The 25,869-nt window shown below is 34.2% G+C and overlaps 1 protein-coding gene across 1 annotated transcript; it reads right to left on the minus strand.

The window, feature by feature from the left end:
• Window positions 1-7,773: 7,773 nt before the first annotated feature.
• Window positions 7,774-24,662, minus strand: LOC112779971 (disease resistance protein RML1A-like). The gene is made up of 5 exons (XM_025824324.3): window positions 24,030-24,662; window positions 10,503-11,571; window positions 10,111-10,410; window positions 8,389-10,007; window positions 7,774-8,254 (listed from the first exon to the last, which is right to left on the minus strand). The coding sequence occupies exons 1-5, from the start codon at window positions 24,524-24,526 to the stop codon at window positions 8,152-8,154; spliced, it is 3,588 nt and encodes a 1,195-aa protein (XP_025680109.1). The 5' UTR covers window positions 24,527-24,662; the 3' UTR covers window positions 7,774-8,151.
• Between the last annotated feature and the right edge of the window lie 1,207 nt (window positions 24,663-25,869).

Genomic DNA, 25,869 nt, shown 5'->3' on the forward strand with positions numbered 1-25,869 from the left:
CACTGGAGTCATCATTTACAGTTAAGTCAACCTGAAGAGCTCCCTTGCCCTTATTAGCAGACCTTCTATATGTTCCAGCAGCCTGAGATCTTGTAATTCTCTTAGGTAAAAATTGAGGTTTGGACTTCATTTTTGATTTGTCTTTATCTTTGGCTGTGGAGCATGCCTTGGTAGTCTCTCTCAGCTTGGTTTTCAGGCTAGGGTTGGGCATGTGATTGGGCTTTTCAGTCAATTTGGACTTGGAGATGGATGTTGGGTTGGGCTTTGACTTAGGTTTGGGCTTTAGATTAGAATTGGGCTTCAAATTGGGTTTCTCATGAGCCCTAACAGGCATTGGATTCGGGGTTGTGTTATCATCAATGGGGTTTGGAATAGTGATAGGATTGGTTTCAGGGGGTTGGAATAGGTTTGTTTATGGAGCTTGGGTTTGCATTTGGGATAGAATTCGGTTCTGTAGTTGGGTTCGACGTGTTACCATTAGCTTCGGGACCCTCACTTGTGTTCTTCTTGCTCACCAAGTCTCCCTCACAAGTATCATCAAGTCATACTACAACCTCCTTCCCTGCAATCACCTCTGGTGTGGACACCCTATGCTCAAAGTATACATCAACAACTCCATCATTATTCTGTGCAGTAAAACACATCTCTCTTAATTTATCATCAGATGTAAGAGCCCTCAGTCCACCATCTAAGCTCCTCCCCGGAGGCAGCCACCAACACTGAAGTATGTTGTTATACCCAAGCTCCTTGTAATAGTTCCTTATGAAGAACACATCCAACGTGTCCTCATCTAAATCTCCTAAACAAGTTCTGTTATCTGGTGAGTACACTAGTATTCCATCATCATTTTTTTTAAATGTTCCCCCATGATGGAACATGATATCCATCAAAGTCTCCATCTGCATTATGCAAAAAACCAAATTGAAGAATCAAACAATCAGATTCACACATGCAAAAACAAACATTGACATTCAACCACTTATAAAACACCAGAAATACCCATCAACCAACCCAACTAAGATTGCATTCAAAACAGAGCATGGAAAAATTTTTTTCACTACCCATAAAAACCCTAACAGATAATCAAAAACTTTAAACTTTCATCAACCAAAATCAAATTTTCAACAAACACAGACATTGATGATATTCTTTTTGTTGAAAAGCATTATTTTTTTTCGAGTTGACACGTACCTTCGTGTGCTCGCGATGAACTGCTTCTCCTTCCTTCACCGACAATGACCGCACAACACTATCACAGTGGCAGCGAACTCCACAAAGCCAAACGTTTTCAACCTTCAAACCCTATACAATGGCCAGAACTCAGGATTTCACGGTGCATTATTTTGGTTTTCAGAAGACGAAGATGAAGATGAAGTGATCACAGACCTTGGGTTATTTGGGTTTTGTTTCTAAACATACATGAAATGACGCCATTCCATCCATCCACATTTTTAGCACCAAAATTGACACTCCAGCGTGGCACCCAGCGTGGCTTCTCAGCGCCAGGTCACTGCCGGCGGCAGTTAATTTGCCCGGAGATGTGGGGAGGAACGACCCTGGTGCAATTTTAACAAAGTCGGGGACATAAATGGTGCAATTGGTAAGTCAAGGACTAAATTAGTACAAACCGTGAATCTCAAGGACCACTTTAAGATTTAACTCTTCCAAAAGGCTTTATATAGCACCTAAACGTGTAAATAAAAATTTTATAAAAACATGTATATAACAATCCCAGGCCCAAAGACATTAAACACATATAAAAAAATTCAAAAATTTATTTCAAGGTGAGTTATAGCCTACACCTATCAAGATGAGGAGAATGATGCACCTCGTATTTTCTGCCTTCTTGTCTTCTTCACATAGTTAAAGCCTGTCAATGGTCTTGATGAGTTGGCAAATTTCAGATTGCTTTATTACCGTTCCAAGGATATGTTTGTTTTATATAGAAATTCCACTTTTACATCAGCTGGGATTTATCTTATAAATATGCAATATTGTTATGCCAAAACCTAAAATACTTGTTTTGATTTTTTTTTTTTCCGTGCATCGTATTGGGCCTTTTGTTGTACTAATCTTTAGGGTTTGCGATTTTTGAACCCGTAATTAAATTTAATATGGTAAAGTTGATTTATATTTGATTTTTGTGACAATTGAGACTTTAATTGAGTAGCTAAATATGTTATTTTTTAATGTCTTAACCATGATTGAGTGATGTATTATATAATGGGAGTGATTTAAATAAAGACATTTAAAATATTTTTTTAAAGATATTTTTTAATAATTAAAATTTAGTATATATAATCGATTAAATCGTGTTATTTTTGTCAAAATTAGGTCAGACAAATTAATTTGATCGAAAAGATGGTGAATCAAATCTTGAACCAGTCTAAATTTATTTTTTGTAAAAAATGACTATAATACTCTTATTATAGAAAATAACTAAAATACTCATATATATATATATATATATATATATATATATATATATTAATTTTAAAAACTCTAAATTCTAACCTTACGACGGCAAGAAGTAAAGATATATATATATATATATATATATATATATATATATATATATATATATATATATATATAATAGGAGTATTTTAGTTATTTTCTATAATAAGGGTATTATAGTCATTTTTTATAAAAAATAATATTAACTTAGACCAGTTCAAGATTTGATTACCATTTTTTCGGTCAAATTAATTTGTCTGACTTAATTTTAACATAAAATAACACGACTTAATCGATTATATGTGTTAAATTTTAATTACTAAAAAATATCATTAAAAAAAGACGTTTTAGACGTCTTTATCTGAGTGGCTCCCTTATATAATAGTTATGTTTAATGTAATTAAGTTACTTTAACTATTAAAAGAAGTTTATTCTATACAAATTATTATAAACTTTTAAGACTGTTGAATCGGTTAACTTGAACTTATACTGTTCTAAGAAATAAATAATTTTAATAAAAAATATTTGAGACTCTTAAATAAAGTTTAAATCTACAACAAATTAATTATTGATCTGTTTGACAAAAAGATACCGTAGAAAAATCCAAAAAAAAAAAAACATTCGAGGGGTCTGTTAATTTTTTCCTTATATAAATTAACTCTTAAAAAAAAAGAGACAATAATCAAAGTAATAGAGTAGTTATTCGTGGGTTAACTTTGCCTCGAATATAATGATGGAAGTTATGAAAAATAAAGATATTATTATTGTTAAATTCAGATATAATGATAAGGGTAGTGTAAAATAAAATAATATTGTTATTAAATCAAGATATTATTATTATTAATTACAGCAATACAATGAAAAGTTATATCTTTTAATTAGCATTTGAAATTGATATATCAGATTTTTTAAATTTAAAAGTATTAGTGAAAAATTTTAAACTAAAAGTTACAACACATCCTTATTAATTCAACGAGGAGCAAATATGGCAGTGAATCTAATGGCGAAAATGAAAACTGCGCAGAGAAAGTACAGTGGATCTATCCTTCAACAAGTTGTCTTTGCATTCTGGAATTAGATATGTCTTACTGTAATAGTATTAGTATATTCTGTATTCTCTTACGTTTTTTTTATCTTTTTTTTTCTTTATTTATATCTGTTCCGCACCTGATCTTTAGGTCCCCTATCGGAGTAGTTATGACTCGATTACCCGGGTCTGGACTACCACCGTGGTCCAAACTGGTCTAGTAACCACAAATTCCTAACCAACATTCAAATTCAAACACTTTTCTTATCTTAGCCAATAAGATAAGATAAGATAAGATAACAACCTCAAAGTATATAAAGGGACCCTCAGGTACATTATACATTCCTAACCCTCACCTATACCTCTCAGATCCATTCTGACTTGAGCGTCGGAGTGTTTTTGCAGATACCACCCCCCGTCGCTCTAGAAGTCTGATTTTGTCACCACTAAAGGCCGGCAAGTCTCTAATCCTATTCTCAACCTGTACCAACGAAGTGTTGTACATTGGCACTGTCTGTGGAAATTCGCCAAGTCTTAGCAGCATGACAGAAGAATTTGAATCGGTCCTCAAGCCATCACCATGAGCCTGACCTACCAAACCCAACGTACAAACCACAAAATAACGTTCGCCTGCCAACCCGCGGGAGGATAACTAGCGCCATACAAGTCCAGGCAAGCAGACAATAACCACGGGAAGACGACTGCCAATCTGGCGAGGCCAGAGCAACCGACGACCCGATAGAAAAGGCAATTCAAATAACTCAAGAACTCTACCAAAGGTTACAAACTTTAGAAGGCCGAGTGGCCGGAGCATGCATGCCAAGCGACCTCTAGGAGCTTGTCGCGAAGGGAGAGATCACCCAACCGACACGACCGCAAACACCGTAATCGCAGCGTTTTTCGAGAGCCCAAACATCGGCACGACGAGGACAAAAGAATGCATCGAAGAGATTTTAAATGAAGAAAAAGCGAACATGTGATAATGGGAGCCACCCTGTTCACCCACCGAATCCTGAAAGTCAAGCTACAAAAAGGGTTCGACAAGCCGACCGACATGAAGTACGATGGGACGAAGGACCTCACGACCTTCGAGACCAGGATGAACTTAAAAGGAGTTACCGACGCAGTTTAATGTCAGGCCTTTTCGATAACCCTAGTCGGCCCCACAATTAAGTTGTTCAATGCCCTCCCAAACAGCTCGATAGCCAGTTTTGACGACGTCTCCAAAAAGTGCATGGCGCAATTCACCACCAGGATCACAAAAGCAAACCACCTGATCAGTCTGCTTGGAGTCACGCAAAGACAAGACAAACCCACAAGAAAATACCTCGACGAGTTCAATGACGAGTGGCTGACGGTCGGTGGGCTCACGGACTCCGTGGCCAATCTTTGCCTGACCAATGGGCTCATGAATGAAGATTTCTGTAAGCATCTCACCACCAAGTTGTGGCAGCCAATAAACGGTAGCACGGCAACACGGCACCTCGAGGTAACCCACCGCCCAAAGACAACTCAAAGGAGCACTTTAAATTCATCACCCCCAATCGGCTGCCCCAGGATGGGAAGTTCACGAACTATGCTACAACCCTTACCGACCCTAATCACGGAGATCTATCACCAGATAGTAGAGCGAGACATCCTTCCAAAAGCCCGACAATTGAAAGAACAGATGGACTGATGCATGAGCATCTTTTAGTAGTTTTCTTAGTTAGTTATCTTAATGAAGTTAATAATTTCTCTTTAAATCTTATTGTGTTTTAGTCAAGATACTTTGAGTATTTTTCTTTCTGTGTTTTGTAGAAAATTATTGAAGTTTATTGAAAATTCAGAGAGGAAGCAAACTCAAAGAGAAAGCAAAAACAAAGAGAGAAGCAAGCAGAGACATGGCGTGCCACTTTCTTACACTCTACCTACACGCCCAAGCAAGAAAGCACTTCTAGAGGCAACCAAGCTCAAAGGCGTGCCACGCCTATGCACGCTTCCATTCCCTCGCCAAGGGTGTGTCATGTAACACCCGACCCTTCAAAATCTTATACTTAAGTCGTAATTCAATCAGAGTTTGGTAATAGGAAACAAGACTGAGATATAAACACTTATGTATAAAAGGAGATAATATAAAATAATTTAAATCCCTAAAAAAAGACAATTCGCAAATCATTCACATTAGATAATTAGATCTTTTTGACAATATATAATGGAGATTAATTTTTGCACATGTATAATTGTAATTGATTATACTTTTATTTCTATAAGTAAATAATAAACCATAAATTAAGGGACTAATAAAAAAAATACCCCATCTGTAAATTACTTGAAATTATCTATGTAAAATGAAATAATTTTTTTAAACTATTAATTTTATCCATTGTTTTAAAAATAATTTTTATTAAATATTTTTTTTCCTACATCTTGCCTTCAACACATTGTAGTTGCAGGTTTGGAATCCAATCTATGTTGATAGTGGATTAGTTTTAAAGTTTAGTTTTCAGTTTTTCTAATTTTGTAATTTTAGTTTTTAGTTTTCATCTTGCCTTAAATATTTTTTTTCTTCTAATTTTTGTTGTTGGAAACAAACGTGTTGGATCGTTGGGTAATAAGGCTCATCTGTCCAAAACGGGACAATGATAAAAATATTACTTTTATTATAGGACATTAAATAATTTATGACTAATCAAACAATCTTTTTTAAAATTATAAAAAATCGGACAGTAAAACACTTACATGTGTCAGAAGTATCAAGTGTATCATTCTCCTCATCTTGACAAGTATAGATTATAACTCACCTTATTTCAATACTTTACAACACAAAAACGGCCATTTACAGAATACATCCTGAACTGAATCAAGTTATAAATCTATTGTATATTTTTCATTTTACAATCAAAATGTGCCACATGTAATTTTTTTATTATAATTGGAATCAAATTTTTTCTCTAAAATTAAGGAATTCTCCTCTCATCCTTACTAATTTTATAACCAAAATGTGTCACATGTTACTCTCTCATTGTAATTAAAATTAAATCTTTTCCTCCAAAATTAAAGAATTCTTCCCTCCTCCTTACTAATTTTACAACTAAAATGTGCCACATGTCACTTTCCCATTGCAATTGAAATAAAATCTTTCCCTCCAAAATTAAAAAGTTCTGTCTTCTTTCCTCTTCCTTCCTCTATTTCTCCCATTCTTTCAACCACTCTATCTATTTTATATATGATTATCAATATCAATGACTAATTACTAATTTGACAATCAAAATGTGTAACATGCCATTTTTTAATTGCATTAAAATTAAAATATACCTATATTATATATCATATATTACTATCTAATTTAATAATCAAATGTGTCACATAACACTCTCTTTTTAAAATTGAGAGAATTTTTTTTTCAAAATTAATAAACTCCCTTCCTAAATTCTATCATCTATCTCTCTCCATTTTTCTATTTCTTTCTACTATTTTTACTCTATATATAATTTATATTTTAAGTTAGTAATTTGATAAATCAAAATATGTCATCCGATATTTTTTTATAATTAAAATAATTTTTTTCTTCTAAAATTAACAAACTCTCACTCACTCTCATTCTTCATCTTTATCTTTCTCTCTCTTTTCTTTCATTCTCTATTTTTTCTATTTTTCTCTTTTACAGAAAATAAAATTAACAAAATAATATAATTTAAATAAAAAAATATTGTTATTGTTATTATATACACAATTTTTAAATTTTTTATTTAGTTTTAAATTTTTACCGCTTATCTTTCTAATTTATATTTTCATTTCTCTTCTTTCAAATACTTATTACATATAATTTGGAGAGAATACTAATGTTATGGTTAAAAGTTAGAATCAAGATTTAATTGTTTAAAAAAAAAAATTTTTGAGTTAATTTTATAACTATCAGTATAATTTTTTTATGCTAATATCTAATTATATTTTTATATACATAGAGAAAAAAATATTATTTTTAAATAACAAGTATAAAAATTAATTATTTTTATTTGTGCAATAAACTTAACTGTTAGTACCTAATTAAATGTAAAAGTATACACGTTAAATTATTTTGAATTTTAGATAACGAATGTTAAAATTAATTATTAATACAAAATTAGATTTTTTTATATAAAAATAATAACTAAAAATTTTATTATTTGATTTTTTATTTACAGATATCTTGATCTTATTCTTCAGAGACTTTTATTAATCTATGACCTTTTTTGTAAAAATAATTTAATTTTATAAATCTTTTGTATTATGTATAATCTATACTATCAGAATAAAATGGACCATAATTTTAAAAAAATTATATTCTCATAATATTATTACAAATAAAAATATTAATACAAACAAAATCTATCCAACCATATTTTTTTCATTAAAAATAGTGAATATGAAAATATTCTATGCCATATAACTCGATGGCAAAACTTATTCAACCATTACCATGTCATAAAGGGACGTGTCCTAATCTCCAGCTTCCACGAACCCGAAAAGGAGGTTATACTAAAACTCACCGTGTCAACACCGGATACAAATTGAGGGAATATCTAATTATCTATATATTTGTATGCTTTTGCTCTACCCTGTAATTCCCCAAATGTATACAATTATACATGCAAAATAATATTTGATATTCTCTCTATTAGTTGTACCTTAATCTTCTTATCTAGTTATCTCCCAAACGGTGCAAACTCCGATGGCAGCAGCGAAACTCTGGCGATACCCTTGTCCTTACTCCTTACCTTTTCACCGCCATGGCCGCTGCCCAGCCCTCTATCGAAGAAGATATATTAGTTTTATCCAAAGTCCAAACATATTAAAAATTTTAAGAATAAAAACAGCATCTGTCTCTCCCTCTCTCCAAAAAAAAAAAAAAAAAAAAGAGGAAAGAAAGAAAGAGGCCTCACCTATCTTCAAAATCCTGTGTGATGTTTCCCCACATTCCAGCAGCTGGACAAGGTGGAAAGATGAGGTCCCACATCTGTTTCCGAATTACATCGGCCATGGCTCTGCGTCGTGATTCAAGCTCAGATTGCATTGGCGGTTGTAACTTCCATCCATACTCGAACGCAAACAGCAAATTAGGCAAATCCACGTTAGAATCCACCTGGCGCTGGATGTCTAACGCCAATCCTAACTTCACTCCCAACTCCACTTTCTGCTCATACTCCAAATCCATCTCCCCTAAAACACTGTGGAACTCAGAGGGACCTATTACGTGGACACCGCATTCTTTTATTATATCCAATTCCAATCCTTCTTCACTATAGAATTTGAAAGAGACATGTGTTTCATGAAGCTTGAGAATGCTGTCACTGAAGTATGGATCATACCACATAAACACATTATCCGAATTCAAGCTTTCAATCACAGAGTACCATCGAGTGTTCTCACCGATAGGTGTCCCATCTGCTGAGTAACATCTGCAGTAAATGTTAGCATTAGCAACACCTGGAGAGATAACCACTGAAAGAAGAAATCCCAGCACTGAGGTGCAGCTGGGGAGTCTAATAGTAATGGTGGACCCTCTTGTTCGATTCTTGAAGTGCCTTGAGACTCTGCTTCCTGGTAGACAACCTCGAACCTTGACGTAGTTGTAACTATGGAGCTTGTTGTCGAAAACTCTTACTAGCACATTGTGAAATGCAGCACTCATCATTGTTAAGTGGAGGCTTTCCGTGATAGAATAAGGGAGTGAATATTTATCCAGCTTCAAGCTATCCTTGAACGAAATGCATTTCGTTTTTCCCATCATCCTTAAAGTTGATACTGATACCGATACCAATGAAGTGCAGTTACTGGCATTGAACACCGTGATGGATGGTGGTAGCTCTGGCACACTCACAAGCTTATTGCAATTCTCCAACGACAAAACTTTCAGCACTCTAAGGTGCTTGATGCTTTCTGGCAGTGTCACTATGCTGCTCCCATCAAGCCTTAATTCTTGCAATTTCTGTAAGACGTTGATGTTGTCAGGAAGCTCAAACAAGTTACTACAATCTGTTACATGTAGTTTTTCTAGTGACTGTAAGCCATTAAACAACACATGTAGCTGGGGTTTGTCAAATTCTACTCCGCTGCGAGAAAGATTAAGATATTTTAGGGATTTCAAGCCGGACAACGCATTTGGAAGATGCTTAAGTTTTAAACCTTCTAGATTGAGGGACTTAAGATTCTCCATATGTCCAATGGATGTGTGCAATGTTTCAATTTCTGTCTTGCTTAGATCCAATTTTTCAATTAAACTTGACCAAACTTCAAATTCCTTGAGACTTAAGCAACCATTGACACTGATCTTCTCTAAAGACTCTAACCGCTTCTCACTTTTAACCTCCATGAGATTTTTGCACCTATCCAGTATCAAAGTAGCAAGCTTACCAGCAGATAGAACTGTTGGATGAAGATAATGCAACATCTCACAACCGGAGAGATTCACCGTTCTAAGTCTTGATGCATTAGACAAATCTGGAAGGTTCATCAACTTTCTGCATTCACATAGGTCAATTACTTCTAGATTGTGAAGATCCTGCAACAAATCGAAAGGAAAAATCACAACTGAAAATCTTTAATAAAACTTTGATTAATATAGGGAAATAAGCATATAATATATACATAATACATGTGTCTACCTTCTTTCCCTGCCAAAGCTCTTCAACATTGCTGTGTCGCATGTGAATCTCAACAAGAAATTTAAAACACAATCTCAGCGGAAGAGATTTCAAAGGGTACGCGTCCCACTGAAGGTACCTCAATTCTTTAGGAAATTGCGTAAGGCCTTCAGGGAGATACTTCTCACTGGAACTCTTACTTCTGGGGATATAGAATTTCAGAAACCTTATCCTATTCATCTTTTCGAATACATCTGCACTCAACTGTAAATCTTCTATCTGAGATAAGTCCAAAACTATGCCTTCAACTGCATTAGTTCCCTGTCAAATAAAGAAACTACATCAAATTAAACACCACTTCGATATGAAGGAAGTATGTGCCTGAAACAAATTAGTATAATTGTCTTCCTTACTGTGTTATTTTCAAGTACATCACGAATGTCTTTGACATCCCTCAATCTGCTGCGGCCTCCAGGATTCAGTTCGGATTCTCGACGAACTATATCCAAAGCCATCTCTTGTAACAAGCCATGCATTTGTATTCTACTGTCATAAGATGTAGTGGATATTAAAGCTTTATCTTTAAGTTCGAGCAGTCCATTGTTTGGTTCGAATCCAGAAGCATGTAATATCTTCTTGACACGCTCTTCTTCTTCTTCAATGAAAAAGAATGCAATGTCTAAAAATATCTTCTGCTGTAGACTATCTAATCCATCATAACTCACTCTTAACACCTTTTGAATGTCTTCATTGGGGGAATTTTCAAGTTTCCTCATGGTACTTTCCCAAAAATCTTTATCAAGTCTGAAGGAAAGATGTGAACCCAACACATTAAGAGCTAACGGAATTCCTCCTGTGTATTCAACCACTTGCTTAGAGAGTTTCTCATATCCCTCTTCAGGATAGCTTTTGCTGAAGGCTTTCAAACTAAAAAGCTTTAGAGACTCTGTAAGGTTCAAGTTCTTGACCTCGTAAATCTCATCAGCTTTGTTAGCAAGCAAATGCCTGTTTCTTGATGTAATAATGACCCTGCTATCTTCTCCTAGGTAACTGAGCACTTGAGAGTCCTCGCATAAGTATTCTAATTGCTTGAAACTATCAACGTCATCAAACACAATTAGAGCTTTTTTAGTTTGCAGTCTCCGAACATTATGAGTTGGATTGTCTTCTTTTAGCAGGTCCGAGAAAAGGTTACGACACAGACGTGGTAGTCCATACCTTCTTGTTTCCTCGGATATATTTTCCATCAAGCAAACACTGTCATACTGGGAAGAGAGTTTGTTATATACGACTTTGCCTATTGTCGTCTTTCCTATTCCACCTGGACCCCAAATTCCAATAATTTTAGCATTTTGGAGTAACATTTCAATATCTTTCTGAGTTTTCTCAATTCCAACAAGGTACTTTGTTGTATTCGGACGTCTCTGTTTCAGCTTTTGCAAGACATCCTTGACGATGTGTCGAATGAGTTCACTGTCGTCCCTAGAATATTAGCAAAACAAAATTGAGAAATAATTAGGGAACCTATTAATTTGATACACAATCGTTCTTTTTCTTTCTTTGTAGTAGTAGGAATACTTATATCTTTGAACAGAATGTTGATGGCTTGATGCATACGTTTCTTCAAAGATAAGTATAGGAAGCAGACGCATGAATATATAATTATCGCTTCTGCTCGTTTCCTAACACCGGACACTGCCTCATGCTGACGCTTAATTAGAGGCCAGGATGGTGATTTTACGGCTCTTAGAATTTGTAAAGCATTGGTTCATAGAAACGTTTATTCTTGATCCTGATTCACGTCATGCACTAGGTTTTGTAAGGAATAAGGATGATGTTGCTAGTCCTAAGGCTTTGCAGTTCTTTTTTGGTGTACTGGTTAATGTTTTGAAAACCGAACCACATTGGTTCAACTACATACCGGTGTCCAACACGATTCGATCCTTACGTAAAATCGTCTCCTTTACAAACTAATAGAGAATCGAAAAACTGTCTAGTTAGTTATGGATCCTAAACTTTTTCCATAATATGGGTGGTTTTATACTGTTATTATTGGAAATTAAGCTCATGTGTGTAGTAGAAAGAAAGTAGAATTACATAAGAGGCAAAATGAGGTGTTGGGAGAGATAATGAGAGAGAGAGAGCGTGTGAGGTGGGAAAACACAGGAGGGGAACTAATACACAGGGTAAATATGGCAAAGATCCTAGGGTTTGGAACACAGAAGAATATCAACGTTTGGAGCTTGATTCTTTTTCCATTTTTGTAGACAATTTGCCGGGGGATATATCGAAAAGAGAACTCTTTAATACGTTCAAATGGACAGGTAAGATCATCGACATATATCTGTCGCGAAAGAATAAAAATAGCCAGATATATCTGTTTGCTTTTGTACGGTATACTACAAAGGGAGGGGCTTTGAAGGCCGTAGCAGAAATGAACAGTATGGTATTGAGGGGTAGAAGAATGTTCGTCGGCGAAGCCAAATATAGAAGAGGAGCTATGATGCAAAATACGAAGGGTACAGGAGGGAAGGTGATCACCAGGCACGATGTTGGAGGAGGCCAGCCATAGATGAAGAGTGTGAGAGCAGCTGAAGTGAAAGCGGGGAGGCAGTCGTCAGATGCACCTATCAAAGATCCAAATAGCAACGGATGGACAAAGAAGCTAGAAGTACCGATAGCAAGTGAGAATGTCATTTGCCTACAGAGAAGTATTGTCGGTGGTACGAAATTGGCTATTGATTTTCGGTCGCTACAGGAAAATATCCGTACGGACTGGCCATGTGTGACACAGGTAAGAGAGTTGGGGGCATATAAAGCAATGATTACATTCGACACGGTGCTTAGTGCTGAAGAAGCATACACTTTTAGAATGAATGATTTATTAAAATTGTTTCATATGGTATGGAGATGGGACGAGACTGAGAAAAGTGAGTCTAGGAGAGTTTGGTTGGAGTGTTATGGAGTTCCATTGCATACATGGTCGAATGACACTTTTCGCAGAATAGGGGAGCAATGGGGCGAAGTGGTGGAGTGCGATAAACTAACGAGATCGTGCAACTCATTCAGTGTGGGTAAGGTTCTAATTGATACGTGTGTTTTTGATGTGATTAACGAATGGATTCACGTTACAATAAGGACAAGTGGGTTCGACATCCTTGTCAGAGAAGTGGGTGGAGAGGTGTATAGGGAGGAATGTTTTCGGAAGAGTCAAGAAGAGACAGAAGGCAGGAAAATGATAAATATAGAAGAGTGCATATTGAAGCACGGAACTGACCGGAAGGTGGTAGATTGGGATCAGGCGGCGGTGTTGATGACGGTAGAACATAGAAACAAGGAACAAGATAAGGACAGGATGGTAAATTCAAGCCTTGATTTGAATGAATGGAATAAAAAAAAAATTCAAATTGGTCTAACAGAAATGGCAATTATGCGGCATTATTGGACAAGACAGATTCTCAGGGATCATATGAAATAAATAAGGACATTGATTCAGAAGATACGATTTCTAATAATTATGAAGGAGTGGTTTGTCAAGCACATGATGGGATGAGGAATGGTAAAGGACTGGAAACTACTAGGCCCAATAAGATTGTCATGGATCATGCTTGTTGGGTGAGGGGCAAGGCAGGCCGGAATCGGCCTTCTGCTGGGTTACCTAACCGGGTTGGTTTTGACCCGGTTCCACCTTTGACCCAGCAGGATCACATACTCCTGGTTCACGATCCATTGAAGACGGCGCCTCCAAGGTTCGGTCACGAACACGACGGGACATGCCATGAGGGGGAGCTAGATTCTGGAAGCCTCGAAGCGGAGGCAAGGGGTAAGTCCGACGAGCCAACTTGGCAAGGAAGGAGGAAAGGTACCGCTGGTCTGGAGCATGGCCGCCTGAACGAGGCAGAGCGTGAGACGCGAAACCGGGGAGAGGAGGGCTGTAGACAGTGCTGCGAGACGGCTGAGGGTGCTCCAGAATCAGCGGCTGATAGGACTCAACAAGGATCGAGCTATGAATTGGAAGTCATTACTGACGAGCGTGAACGAGAGCTGGTGAGGAAGGAGACGGCCTTGAGAACTGAATTGAGACATAGTCAACGAACTTCCTGTAACTCAGACGTTTTGGAGAGGACGCGAATTCCAGGAGATACGAGCTAGGGAAGGGTTGTCGGAATGTTCACAAACTGCAATGAACCAGAAGCAGACAGGCAGAGTCGAGGTAAGTATGGCTTGGGACTGGAAGAGAAGGAGAATGTGCTGGATGGATTGGCTCAGAATGGTAATGGACAAGAGGACGAGAGGGATAATAGTGCAGAATCAGGGCCAGAGATGAGAGATTGCTTGAATGATGGTACGAAAACAGGTCCTGAGGAACAGAGGCCGAGTTGGGAAGAAGAGATGGCTGAGAACAAAGAGGCTTGGAAACTAGCTGTAGAGTCAGGAGCTCAGTGCAGTGATGAGGAGGACATCATGGCTATTTTGCAGGAGCAGAATGAAGCTATTGCTATGAAGCGGAGGCAGGCTAAGCAAAAAGAAAAAGTCCGAAGAAGCCGGCCAAAAAACCGTAAACAGGTGTGTAATAGTTTGATTAAATGATCTTTAGTTCCTGGAATATACGGGGGTTGGGAGGTGCTGCAAAAGTTGGTATGCTAAAGACTTTCAAAAATAAATTTAAGTTGGATATGTTGGGCCTGATAGAAACAAAAAAGGAATTAATAACTAAATTTGATGTTATGCGTATCTGGGAAAGTGACAGAACATGTTGGGAGTCTGTAAGTTCCATTGGGTCTTATAGAGGGTTATTGCTAATGTGGGATGAAGTGGATTTTAAACTGTATAACTGCTATAAAGGGGATAGATGGATGTGTATAGAAGGAGTTGTGGTAAAAGATAATTTTCATTGTGCTATTTGCTTAGTGTATGGTCCGCATGAGAGAGCTGAGAAGATATCCATGTGGGAAGAATTGAGTTATATTGCAGGATTGTGTCAGGTGCCGTGCTGTTTCTTAGGGATTTTAATGAAATTGTGCACTTGGAGGAAAGGAAAGGAGCGACTACATTATCAGTGTCTGTGGCAGAGTTTAAAACATGGATAAATGATTTGGAGTTGATTGATTTGGCACTGAATGACCGAAGGTAACATGGTTTAGAGGACAGTCGTGCAGTCATATAGATAGGAGCCTAGTCTCCGTGGGGTGGCTTGATGTATACCCGGAGCTGTGCCTAAGTAGGTTGGGGATCTTACAACAGAATGATGTTTTGTACGTGCTGTGTAAGAAACATGCTGAAAATATACAACATCTATTTATTACTTGTGAGTACTCTTGGCAGGTGTGGTGTGCTTGGATATCGGCGTTTGGAGAGACGTGGTTGTTACTGGTAACTTGAAAGAGCTTTATGAGAATTGGAGATCTGTGCCGATGAGAAAAGAGAGGCGTAAGTATTGGATACTTGGATTCTTCTCAGTCATATGGATTATTTGGCTACGCCGGAATGATGCTATATTTCACAGCAAGGAACAGGAATTGGCGAATGCGTGGAGCAATCATTTTCATGTGCTACGGAATGGTGTTGTAAATAACTCATGTTGTTGATGGCTATGCCGGAGATGACATAGGAGTTATTAAGTATTTATAATTATTGTCTTAGTATTACTTTGCTCCACTTGTGTGTTGAGCTCTTACTTTCAAAAAAAAAAAATCGAAAAACTGTCTGAAAACCGATGAATCGAACCAAACCCAAACTCGAACCATTCTCATTTTTTCTTCAAAAAAAAAAATAGAAAAAAGAAGATTGATCCAAATAATGCAGACGAAGAGGCGGACGGTGGCCATAAAGATGGCAGAACAACGATGAGTGTAAAGACGACAACTATGAGAAAGAAAGAATAATGAAAGAGAGTGAGAAAGAGACAAAGAGATAGAGAGAGGGAGGAGAGGAAGAAGTCTATATATAATGACGCATTAGATGGAGAAGTCGAGTTCTAGCATGGGAGATAAAATGGCTGTGTGTGATTGAGGCCCAAAGTAATTTTTAAGGGTAAGTTTGATTTTGTTAGGTAAGGTAGAGACTGAAAGTTTATTTTGTTTTTAGTTTTTTTTTTTTTGTTACAAAATGATTCTAAAAGTTTTAATTTGTTTTAAAATCGTCTTTTTTTTATCAAATTTTTTATTTCTATTACTAAATTACTTTTAACTAAAAAATTATAAAATAAAATAAAATAAAAGAAAAAAAAAGAAAAAAGAACGATAAGAGGGAGAAAGAGAAGGGGAGGGGGGAAAGAAGGGGGAAGGGAAGGTAGTGCCGCCGCGCCGTCGCTTATGATGGAGAGAACGGAAGAAAAAGCTGCCACACACAGATGAAGAGGGAGGAGATAGATAGCAAGGGAGAAGAAAGAGATCGGAAGGGAAAACAGAGAGCAAGAGAGGAGAAAGGGAGAAGAGAGAGATCGGAAGGAGAGGGAGACCGCGCCGCCGCTGCCACTCGCGCATCACTCGCTGTTTCTGCTCCTCCTCCTCACTCGGTCGTCGATGCTCTTTGTCGTTTTTGCTTTTGCTTCTGCTTCTGTTTCTGTTTTTGTTTTTGGTTCTAGTTTTGTTTTTATTGTTGCTCTGATTTCATTATTCATTGTTGTTGTTGGTGTTGTTTTTCTAGTTGTTGTTGTTTCATTGTTGTTGTTGTTTCACTGTTTCTGCTTTCTGTATTTGTATTCTACTTCTGCATTCTGCTTTTGTCTACTTCTGTCTCTGCATTTGTTTGTGTCTCTACGCCTCTGTATTTGGTTGATTTTGGAAAAGAAGGAGGAAGAATATTTTCGTCTAAAGAATACTTTTAAAACAAATTGAAATCTTTAGGATCATTTTGTAGCAAAAAAAGGTCGGAGACAAAATAAATTTTTGGTCTCTATGTTAGAACCAAAATCATACTTAGCTCTAATTTTTATGTTTGGCCAAGCTTCGTGTATTACACACATAAAGATAAAGAAGTGTAATATTCTTGTATTCGCAATTCGAAGAGACAAACAAATCGGATCCATCAACTTTTGAAGTTGAAACAATTTGAATATATCAATTTTTGAATTTGATCAACTCAGACTAACCGATTTTTATTTTTAAGAAGTAAAAAATTTTACGGACCCAACGATTTTTCTTCTAAAAGATTAAAAATTTTCGCGAATCCAGCGATTTCTTGTTTTGTTAAACAGTCCCCATGTTTTAGAAAAAAGTACAAAAATGCCAATATACATGAAATTCACACATAGAAGCTATGTGGTGGCTGAGAGCTAATTTACTAATTAGGTTTAGAAATTAGGATTCAGCTACTAGTGTTAGTGTTTTTGTCAGTAATTATGGAGTTATAATTTTTTTTGAAACTAATGATGGTATTGGCCTTCTGAATAACGAATAAAAAGATTTAGAGTCAAGAGGTCACTTTGGTTAAAAGAACGGGGGATAAAAATTTTGGGTGACCAAAAAGTCTAGGATCCTCTAAGTAAAGAAAAAAAAAAGAGAAAATCAAGTGCTAAGGATTTTTATATAAGAATCTTATTGATCTATTTAATTTATTATTATGTGAAAAAAATTTAATTTTTATTAGTAATTAATTTTAATATTTATTATTAAAAAATAAAATAATTTAAAAATATATGGTACAAAAAATATAATTAATTTTTATATTTAATGTATATATTTTTATATTAATTAGATCTTAGATCTATTAATCAAATAAAAATAATTAATTTTCATGTTTATTATTTAAAAATAATAATATCTTTCTCTCTTTTTCTCTCTCTCTACATATATATATAAAGATTTTACATTGATAATTATAAAATTAATTAAAAAAATATATTTAAAAATAATTAAATCTTAATTCTAATCATAGTATTGATATTTTTTTGAATTATATATAATAAATATTTAAAAAATATATAAATTAAAAATATAAGTAATGAAAATTACAAAAAAACCTAAAAATATATGCATATAATAATTATATTTTTTCTATGTAAATAATATTACGAAATCAACTTTTTAAATTATATTTTTATTAAAATATTAATATATCAATTTTAATTTATAAATTTATTTAAATTATATTATTTTATTTACTTTTATTTTTTATAGAGACTTTTTTAATATACAAAAGTGGATCTATAAATTTTGATATGGAAAGATCATTGGCTTTATAACGAGCTATTTTATTATTTATCGTGATTAACTAATGTATAGAATTTATTAAAAATATACATTGGGATTGAACAATAAATAAAGTTATTTTATTTATTAATTCATGAGAAAAAAATTTATCTGTGAAATGTCTAAATTATACTCTCTTTTTTATTTTTAAAATATACACTCCTCTATATATAAGAGTTAAATAACATACACTTTAGTCTATTTAACTACAATATTTTTAATAATTATTATTATAATTATATATTAGTAATAAAAATATAAAATATATATTTATTATTAATATAATAAATAAAATTTATTTTTAATATTTTAACTTGTTATAAAACATTTAAATTTAAATTTTTTATATATTTCATGATTAATGATAAAATAAAAAAATAAATAGAATATATAATAATTAATGTATTTCATGTTATTAATTTTACTATTATAATAATATTAATAATATAAAATATATATTACTATTAACGTAAGAAATTTAATTATTTTTAATATTTTTATTAATGATAAAATATATAAAAAGTTTGAATTAAATATTTTTATAACAAGTTGAAATATTTAAGATAAATAAAAACTATTATAATAATAATAAGTATATATTATGTATTATTATTTCTGTTTTGAAATATTAATATAATTATGACTAATTTATATGTAAAATAATTATAAATGAGTATTTTAATCAAATAGACTAAAATATATGTTATTTAACTCTTTGCAGCACAAAAAAATATACGTTTCATAAATTAAAAAAAAAAAAAAGTATCATTTTTCTCTTTTTCAACTTTCAGTAGAGCCTTCTTTTTTAAATTACTCGTTGGATAAAAAAAAAAGGATTCATTCGTACACTTTGGTTTTCAACTAGCCACTTTGTTTTTTTTTTTTGGGGCTAATTTTTAATTTTTCATTACCCTTGGCCAATTTCACATGGGCCACCAACTTTTAACCCATTATCCAACAACTCATAATTTGTGATTAATGGTTAATTAATCATTTTCCATCAAACAATCAAAAACGAAAGCAACGAAACTCCAACACGCACCCATTATTCCCATTTAACCTCAACTTACACGTGTCACTCTCTAACCTGACACCATATAAAAGCATGGGATGCTGGCAATCACCATCAGTATTATAGAATTTCTCTAACAACAATTCGGCTTCACCAGCTAACTAACTTCAAAGATATTTTTTAATTATCTAGAAGGAATATTTAAACAACTTTTAAAAAAAAAACGTGAATAGTTATTCATCATTAAAAGTGAAATTACTCTAAAAAAATAGTATCTATTTTATTATAAATACATTGATACTCTCAAATATATTTTAAACCCAATCTACTAAAAATCTGTCTAAAGTCTTTACTAATTTAAGTATCAGAGTCTCATGCAGGTACCACTCTCACCTCCTTACGAAAAATTCGGACGAAGGCACCTCGGCACCAGCACAAGTCGGACGCTGTCTTAGAAGGAGTCTGAACCTCATGTTCAGGCCCAAATCACCGTCTTAAGTAACCCTCGGAACATTGGTGTCGTTGCCGAAGACCTAGAAGTCTACACCTAACCATGGCGTACGAGCAATTTGAAGACAAACACACTACATTTGAATCCAAGCCCGAACCTTATAACGACGACCGAACCCTTGTGATACCCCCATGACAAGAAAGAACAATTAATCCTAATGGAGAAGGAACATCACGAAATCCTCAAAATCAACGACTACAATAAGAGGTGCATCCATCTGAGAATGAAGAACCTCCACACCCAACTGAGATCATGGGAATCGTACACGGACATCATATGGCCGGTTGGAGTAACTCGAATAGGAGATCGAGCGACAAAGGAAAGTTGAAAGAGATCTGTGAAATGAGGTACGACGTAGAAGGGAGCTCGAGAAAAAGCTTCCAAAATTAGAAGCTGATTTACGAAATTGGACCAACAACGCTGAACGAGAAGAAAGCACTTTTAGGGGAGAAGATCCATTCTTAGGAGAGATCATGTGGTTAGAGTCCTAAGAAATTTTCAAAGTCCCGACATGAATCTCTATGATAGCACGACCGACCCAAGGTATCATCTCAACAATTTCAAAAGTAGGATGTATCTGGCCAACGCGTTCGATGCGACTCGTTGCAAAGCTTTTCTAAAAACATTAACCAAAGTAGCAATGAAGTGGTTTGATAGCTTACCATCCAGGTCGGTGACTTGCTTTGATGACTTGGCAAAGAAGTTTCTTACTTGATTTTCAATTTAGAAAGACAAAGTCAAACACGCTCCAAGTCTCTTAGGGATAAAACAAGAAGTCAGAGAGACTCTCAAAGCTTATATAAAAAGGTTCAACAAAGCTTGTTTAGAAATACAAAATTTACCTCTCGAAGTAGTAATAATGGGGTTAGTTAATGGCCTTAGAGAAGGGATATTTTCTCAATCCATATCTAAGCGGCATCCAACCTCTTTATATGAAGTACACGAGTGGACAAAGAAGTATATCAACATGGAGGAGAATTCCCGACTTAGAGATCTAGTCCCAAGGCCAAATCATCCCTACCAAGCTCGGGACAAAGATAAGGAAGCGAATAAAAAAAGAGGAATACAGCTTGGAGAAACCTCGAAGATATTATAACTACACCCCGCTCCTAGTTTCTCTTATCGACATCTATAGAAAAATCTGTCACACTGAAAAACTTCCACCTCCTTGTCCTATTAAGCACAAGAAAAATGGAAGTTAGACGGAATATTGCAAGTATCACAAACCATATGGACATTCTACTAATGATTATTATGATATAAAAAATGTCATAGAAAAGTTGGTTAGAGAAGGTCAGCTAGACAGATACCTCGCAAAGAGATCGGATGATTCAAGGAAAAGAAGAGATGTGATGAAGATGGAGGTCGGCGAGATCGACCACCACAACCCCCTGATAGGCACATGCACATGATAAATGGAGGATTTGCAGGAGGAGGCATAACAAAGTCTTTATGGAAAAGGCATCTAAAAGAAGTCTATCAGGTCAGCGAGGAAAGAGAAGTACCCGACTTACCTACAATATCATTCACTAAAGAAGACGCCCAAGGGGTGACTCCTGGTCATGACGATCCTGTGGTAATCACAATGATCCTTGCTAATGCAAACCTTTGGTAGATCAGGGAAGCTCAGACGACATTTTATTCAAACCGCTTTTGATAAACTCGGGTTAGAAGAAAAGAAATTGAAGCCTTATCCAGACAACTTTTTTGGGTTAGGAGATACGCCGATCCAACCTCTTGGTTTCATTTTGTTACATATGACTTTTGGTAAAGGCATGAAATCCACAAACTTAAGCATTGATTATATTATGGTCGATGTAAAGTCAGCCTATAATACCTTGATAGGTCGGACCACATTAAACCGACTAGCTGAGGTCGTTTTTACACCTCACCTATGCATAAAATTTTCAACTGCAGATGAAATTTTCACTGTAAAAGGAGATCAGAAGTTAGTAAAAAAGTATTACAATGAAAGTCTCAACTTAAGGGGCAGTACAAAGGGTAAGAAAGTCAATACTATTGAACTTGATGGTATCTGAGCACGGGAAGAACTGCATCCAAAACCTGAAGGAAAGGTTGAAAAGGTTCAAACTGGAGATCAGACAGAAAAGACAACAAGTATATGGGCCAACTTGGATGAAAAATTATAAGCAAATCTCATTGAGCTCTTACAAAGAAACTCCGACTTTTTTACCTAGAAAGCTTCCGATATGTCTGGCATAGACACCAACCTCATGTGTTACAAGCTCACCATTTATCCAGGCTCCCGACCTGTACAACAAAAGTGACGGAAGCTCGGTCTTGAAAGGGCACAAGTCGTAGAAGAGCAAGTGTAAGCCTTATTAGAAGTCGGGTTTATAGGGAAGGTAAAATACCCTTTGTGGTTGGCTAATGTGGTCCTTGTGAAAAAGTAAAATGAAAAATAGAGGATGTGTATTGATTACACCGACCTCAATAAAGCTTGTCCCAAGGATCCATATCCCCTTCCCAGCATTGACACTTTGGTTGACTCAGCTTCAGAGTATAGATATCAGTTCGTTCATGGATGCATACTCCAGATACAATCAAATTCTGATGTACAAGTCGGATCAAGAGAAGGCCTCTTTTTTCACTCCGAAAGCTAACTATTATTATATAGTAATGCCTTTTAGATTGAAAAATAATGGGGCCATATATCAACGATGATGAACAAGTTGTTCTCATCTCATATTGAAAAATTGACGGAAGTATATGTCGACGACATGCTTGTCAAGACCAGAGACGACCTTAATCTCTTGTCTGACTTAATTGAGGTATTCACCACAATAAGGAAGCACGTGATGAGACTGAATCCTTTAAAGTGCACATTTGCAATGAAGGCCGAAAAATTATTAGGCTTCATGCTCACTCAAAGAGGTATCGATGCCAACTCGGACAAATGCACAACAATCGTAGAGATGAAAAGCCTCACCTGCCTCAAGGAAGTCCAACAACTAAATGGAAGCCATGATTCCGCTTCTGGTTCAGCTTCACATTCTGCTTTTGTTTATGGTTCATTTTGGGAAAGAAGGGGAAGGGTATTTTCGTCCGAAGGACGATTTTAAAACAAAATGAAACCTTCGAGACCATTTTGTAGCCAAAAAAAGGCCGGGAACGAAATAAATTTTCGGCCTCTACATTAGGGACCAAAATCATACTTAACCCAATTCAAAATCTTTATTCATATTTATGCAATGACTAGTATATAAATTTTTAGAAAAAAAAAAAAAAGAGCATGGTACATAACTACATACATATACAATTAAGTATAAATTATATCTTCTATTCTTTATTATCTTTAATATATCGAACTTTTTTAATTTTTAAATAAATTTTAATTTTTTTCAATAATTTCAAATTTTTTAGGACAAATAATTATTCAATTTATTTTGCAATTTTGCTTGCTCTTAATAAGGAATAAATTTACTTAAAACAAAATAATGTGATTAAAAATAAAATTAAAAAATAAATTTATTTAGAATAAAAATAATATGATTATGAATAATTTATTTTGATATAATTTATTTTGTTAAAATTTATTTAATTAATAATATATAATAAATTTTAATTTTAATTATAATAAAAAATTATTACATGATATATTTTAGTCGTTAAATTAATAATTAATAATAATATATATATAAAAGATTAAATAAATAGAAAAAAGAGAGATAAATAATGGAAGAGGAGGAATGATTTTTTTTTATTTTAAAAGAAAATATTTTGATTTAATTATAATAAAAAAATGCCATACGGTATATATATTTTAATTATAAAATTAGTTATATATAATAGAATTATTTTGCCGAGACATTAAGAAGGAGAAAATCTTAATTATTTTATTTTATTTTTTAAATTTTATATAGATAATATTTATAATTATATATTATCATATTTAATATTATCTATTTTCTTAACAATAAATAAAAAGACGAAAAATAATTTTAAGTTATTTTAGATTGGAGAATGAAATTAATTTTTAATTAGTTAATATTAATATTTTTAAAATTTAAAATTTAAAATTAAATGTTTATGATTTAGAATTTAAGAAATTAATTTCTTATGATTAGCATAATATTTTTGTTTTGTCTTATTTGAACATTGACGCTAAGAACGAGTATATTCAAACATAAATAAAGGCAGGTTAAAAGAAAAGGACATAAATATTAGATACTAGACATTGAATTAAACCGTCACAATAAATTACCTTATCCCAGGACTTCCGGAGACCCATCCCGCCAGATTGGCGGCTTCAGTGAGAGCCTCTCTCCACCTACGAATTTTCTGCTGATTTTTGCAGAGATTCCATTCATGCCTCGCAAAAGATTTCTTGTAACTCTCTTTCTGATACCGCACGTGTGCGGGATCTATGTTGTAGAACACAGGTATAACAACCTGCCCCATATCTCTTCTGCACTCCATTATTTTGACCAGTTCCTCTAAGCACCATTTGGAAGAAGCAAAGTCTTGGGAGAAAACCACCACTGACACACGTGAACCCTCGATCGCCAAAGAAATCTGTGTCCAAATATCACAACCTTTTACAAACTGATCATCGTATTTGTATATCTCGATTCCCTCGTCAACGAGACCGGCAGAAAGATGGCAGGTGAAATTCTCCCCCGTGTCCTCCCCTCGGAAGCAAAGAAATACATCGTATGTTTTCGGAGACACCGAAGACGATCCAGCAGCAGTGTTAGCCATAAATCAATTCTTAGATATAAATTGCTAATTATAGAGCAACATTCTATTAGGGTTTAGGTCTCTTTGATGGGAGAATAATTCTAGCTATATTATCACAATATGCATGCAAGCATGCGACGAATAGTAAATGGTGAAATAAAAAGAAAGACACAGTGAATTTATAAGAGGGAGACAGCGAGACCTCTAATATTGACGCACATGTAGTCAACCGATTAACAAGCTGGAAGTGATGTGAGGTGAAGTGAGGTGAACTTTCCTTCATGACAAAATTAAATGATGATGACCCGTTCCTAACTGTATGTCACTATATATGTCTTCCGCAGGTAATTTTCCATATGTAATTAGGAAACTATTCTTTGTTTTTATTTATCTCAACCAATAATTAGTTTATAAAACAAATTAAATATAATTCTTTTTCAATTAACACAAGAGAAAGAAAGAAGGAGAAACAAAGATAAATAAACTTAGTCTAATATTAACAAAATATTATTCTCAAAATTCTTTTAAAGTATTATATCAGATAATACGATTTAATACTTTAAAAGAATAATAATAAACTAAATTAAGTTGATTTGGTAATTAGATTATTAATTCGTTTAAATAAGTATTAAAATTTAAATTTTATTTTATACATACAATAATTTATTGTTTAATACTACTATAGATTAATTAGACCGAAAAATACCTAAACAAAAAAATTAACAAGATAAATGTACGTAAATATTTACTATTACATCAGAACAAAAAGTAAACTGATTGGGTGGTTTCTACTGAAATTCAGGGTAAGTTCCTTTGCCTATATGTAAGCCGTGTTGACAAGTTGCGTTTGATTGACCGATCGAGGATAGGGGTGATGACAGAGCTTATCATTTTAACGAGTATATTAAAATCGGTTATTAAGATTAATTATTATTCTATTAATATAAAATATATATTAAAATATAAATATATATTAAAAATAAATTAAATTATATATATATATATATATATATATATTAGTAACTAATTTTAGTAATTTATTTTAATATGTAAATAATATTTTTATTAAAAAAAATTACTGCGAAAAAAATTACTGCACTAAAAATGATAGGTCTTTAGAATAAAAAATAAATAAGTATAAAAATGATAATATATTTGTACTGTAATTCTAATATATCGAAAAAACTGAGTTATACTTTAGTAGGATAAAGCAAAATTCAAATAGATAATTGTGCACCGCAACAAATTTTTTCTCCCAAATCTTGTACTTAGTCGGTCGAATATCTCGAAAATAACTGACAAATATTTCACCTCAGAATGCTAGCTGACGATAAGGAGCAGAAGAACCAAAAAGAAATCACACT

This window comes from Arachis hypogaea, chromosome 19 (genome assembly GCF_003086295.3).
Source record: "Arachis hypogaea cultivar Tifrunner chromosome 19, arahy.Tifrunner.gnm2.J5K5, whole genome shotgun sequence".
Lineage (NCBI taxonomy): Eukaryota > Viridiplantae > Streptophyta > Magnoliopsida > Fabales > Fabaceae > Arachis > Arachis hypogaea.

Coding starts and splice junctions, on each gene's coding strand:
- LOC112779971 (XM_025824324.3), bottom strand. CDS start 24,526: ATGGCTAACACTGCTGCTGGATCGTCTTCGGTGTCTCCGAAAACATAC. Junction 10,411..10,502: donor ATGTACTTGAAAATAACACA/GTAAGGAAGACA, acceptor TTTATTTGACAG/GGAACTAATGCAGTTGAAGG. Junction 8,255..8,388: donor ACACAGGATTTTGAAGATAG/GTGAGGCCTCTT, acceptor CTTCTTCGATAG/AGGGCTGGGCAGCGGCCATG.